Below are 2,506 nucleotides of genomic sequence, written 5' to 3'. Positions count from 1 at the left end.
TTTTGTATCCCAGTGTGATGGATGGATGTGTCTATGTAAGAGTCTGAGCTCTGATGAACCTGCAGCCACGTCGCTCGTCTCTCTTTTTCACATTTATTTCGAAACAGCACAAAAGTGTATGGCATTTCAGCAAGCAGACCACAACCATGGAAAAGAAAATGACATGACGTTTTTTTTTCCACTATTGAGCTATATAAATATGATATGACATATAAAAGATACAAACGAAAAGAAAAAAAAAACAAAACAATCCACTCGTAGACCTCCATCACGTGAGCATGAAGGCTGCTTTTGAAACATACAAAAGAAACGTGAGTACAGCAAGCACTGATTCTGTCGATAAAAAAGAACCGTCTCAAAGAGATAAACATTTGTTTTTCATACACATTAAGACAACACAACCCCCGCGCTCTCCCTCGGCTCTGTAATTACACTGTAGAAGCTAACTCTGGGGGGGACATTTTTCTCTTTTTTTTTTTCTTTTAAACTTCGAATTGTTTTGGAAAAAAAGGGAACAGTACAAGTACAAATACTATACGTATTCACATTATCATAGCAAGATACTAAAACCAGAACGCTTTCTTTTAGTGTAATTATATGTATTTACATGGCAAAACTCGTACACGTATACTACTGGCAGGAAGCCTGACCTCTCTTCTTCTTCTAGCTTAACGATTAACAACATCACACGTTATTCACACTACACAGGTTACACGCCTCCAGTAACCTCGTCTCCTAATGAAATGCTTCCACAGATTCTCAGCTCATGTCTCTGTTGCGGGTAAATCGCGCCGGCAATCCGGTCAGATTCGACTCGCATGACGAACACCGACAGCAGTAATGTGTGTTTCGTATAAATAAATATTAGAGCAACATAAAAATCAGTGTCAAATCCTCCAAACGCTCCCCTTCCATGCTTCAAGATTGAGATCAGTTGAACCTCCTAAAGCTGATCCGATGCCAGAACAAAACGGGCTTTGAGGCGAAACGAGCGTGAAGTACAAAATATGGGCACTACAGCTGTGGGGAGTACGGCGGGATGTGTCCGTGTTACGGTAAGAAACAGGCAGGTGGCTACAGTCAGTGCAGAGTGGTTGAGATGGAGGGACGAAATGTATTAGACACGGTATGGCCGACGTGTAAATGCTTTACTCTAGAGTCTATCACAGGTGAGTTCAGTTAAGTGACCACTAACATGATCAAACATGCAGTTACAATCGCACACAAGAGGTGCCATAGAGAGTAAAACCGTCTGTGGTGGCTAAAAAAAAACAAAACAAAAAAAGAAAAAACTGCACGCAAGCAGCTCTGTTTCTTCAACATTCATATTCTACAGCCTCTCTCTCTCCTCGGCGCTGATCCTCGACTCCTCGCTGTGGCTGATGGGTCAGTCTGGGCCGACCGGCTCCTCCTCCTCTACTGGGGCTTGTCCGTCTTGTGTGCGGTGAGGAAGGCCATGCCGTGGGTCCTGAAGTGGGTGTTGAGGTCCGAGGCCTTGTCGAAACGCCGGCCGCACACCTTGCAGCTCAGGTTCCCGTCTCCGTCCTCGCCCTGAGCCTGGGGGGAGGCGGCGGGGGAGCCGTCCGGGGAGCCGTGGGCGCGGGGGGTGCCGCGGTCGGCGTCGCTCTGGGTGTCCCGCACTCGGTGGGTGATGAAGCGGTGCCTGCCGAGGGAGCCGGCCGACGCGAAGCACACGCCGCACTGCAGGCACTGGAAGGAGGCGGTGTCGCCCCGGTGCTGGGGGATGTGGCGCTGGAACTCGGCGCCGTCCTCCGTGGTGAAGCCGCACGGGACGCAACGGAACACGTTGTCTTCTTCCTCCAACTCGTTGGGCGCCAATGAGGTGGACGCGATGGACGCCCTGGTTCTCTTTGCGGGACCGGCGCTGTCCTCCGTGGAGTTCTCTTCCTCGTCTCCCGCTCGGCCCACAGGCGGCCCGACTTCACCGTCTTGTTCTGAGGAGCTGCCTGGACCTTCTCCCCCCGTGGCCGCTCGCTTCCTGGTCATGGGGGCACCCTGAGGACAAAGGACGGCAGAGAGAGACTGAGCAAACCAGGCCAGTCAGAAGCTGGACAGGGTTTCATGTCCTGATGAATCCTGCTGCTGCTGCATCCCAGTTAGGTACAGCGTGTAATAAGTAACCAGAGAACATTTACAACTGTGTGACTCACAGCATCAGCACATCTGAAGAATACATAACACACAATAAAAGAACCAAATCATAAAAAGACCAGAAGAAATTTGTATGTATGAACTGGATAAACTAATGGAGCAACAAAACTTTGTTCAACTATTTGAGTTTTAAAGTAAAAACTCAACATCAGTAACGTTAAACCTGCCACGTGGACTTTTGTCTCCGTCCATAACGACTATCAACAAGTTCCTCACTGTCAGCTGCTTGCTCTTTAAGGCTGTAATCTTTCCTCTAAGCATTTTTTTTGGATGCTTCTTGAGTTTTTCGGTCACATGATCTGCAATTAGGGATGCTCGATATATCTGCGACCAC

General features: G+C 48.5%; 1 protein-coding gene across 1 annotated transcript in view; it reads right to left on the bottom strand.

Moving 5' to 3' along the window:
* Positions 1–74: 74 nt before the first annotated feature.
* Positions 75–2,506, bottom strand: part of znf687b (zinc finger protein 687b) — an 11,692-nt gene continuing 9,260 nt past the window's right edge. Inside the window, 1 exon segment of the mRNA XM_008283836.1 lies at positions 75–2,097. Within this exon segment, the coding sequence (XP_008282058.1) occupies positions 1,417–2,097 (681 nt within the window). The 3' untranslated portion in view covers positions 75–1,416.

Source organism: Stegastes partitus, unplaced genomic scaffold (genome assembly GCF_000690725.1).
Source record: "Stegastes partitus isolate 25-593 unplaced genomic scaffold, Stegastes_partitus-1.0.2 Scaffold329, whole genome shotgun sequence".
Taxonomy (NCBI): Eukaryota; Metazoa; Chordata; class Actinopteri; family Pomacentridae; genus Stegastes; species Stegastes partitus.
The sequence above is the reverse complement of the archived record's forward strand: the minus strand, read 5'-3'. Positions and strand labels throughout refer to the sequence as shown.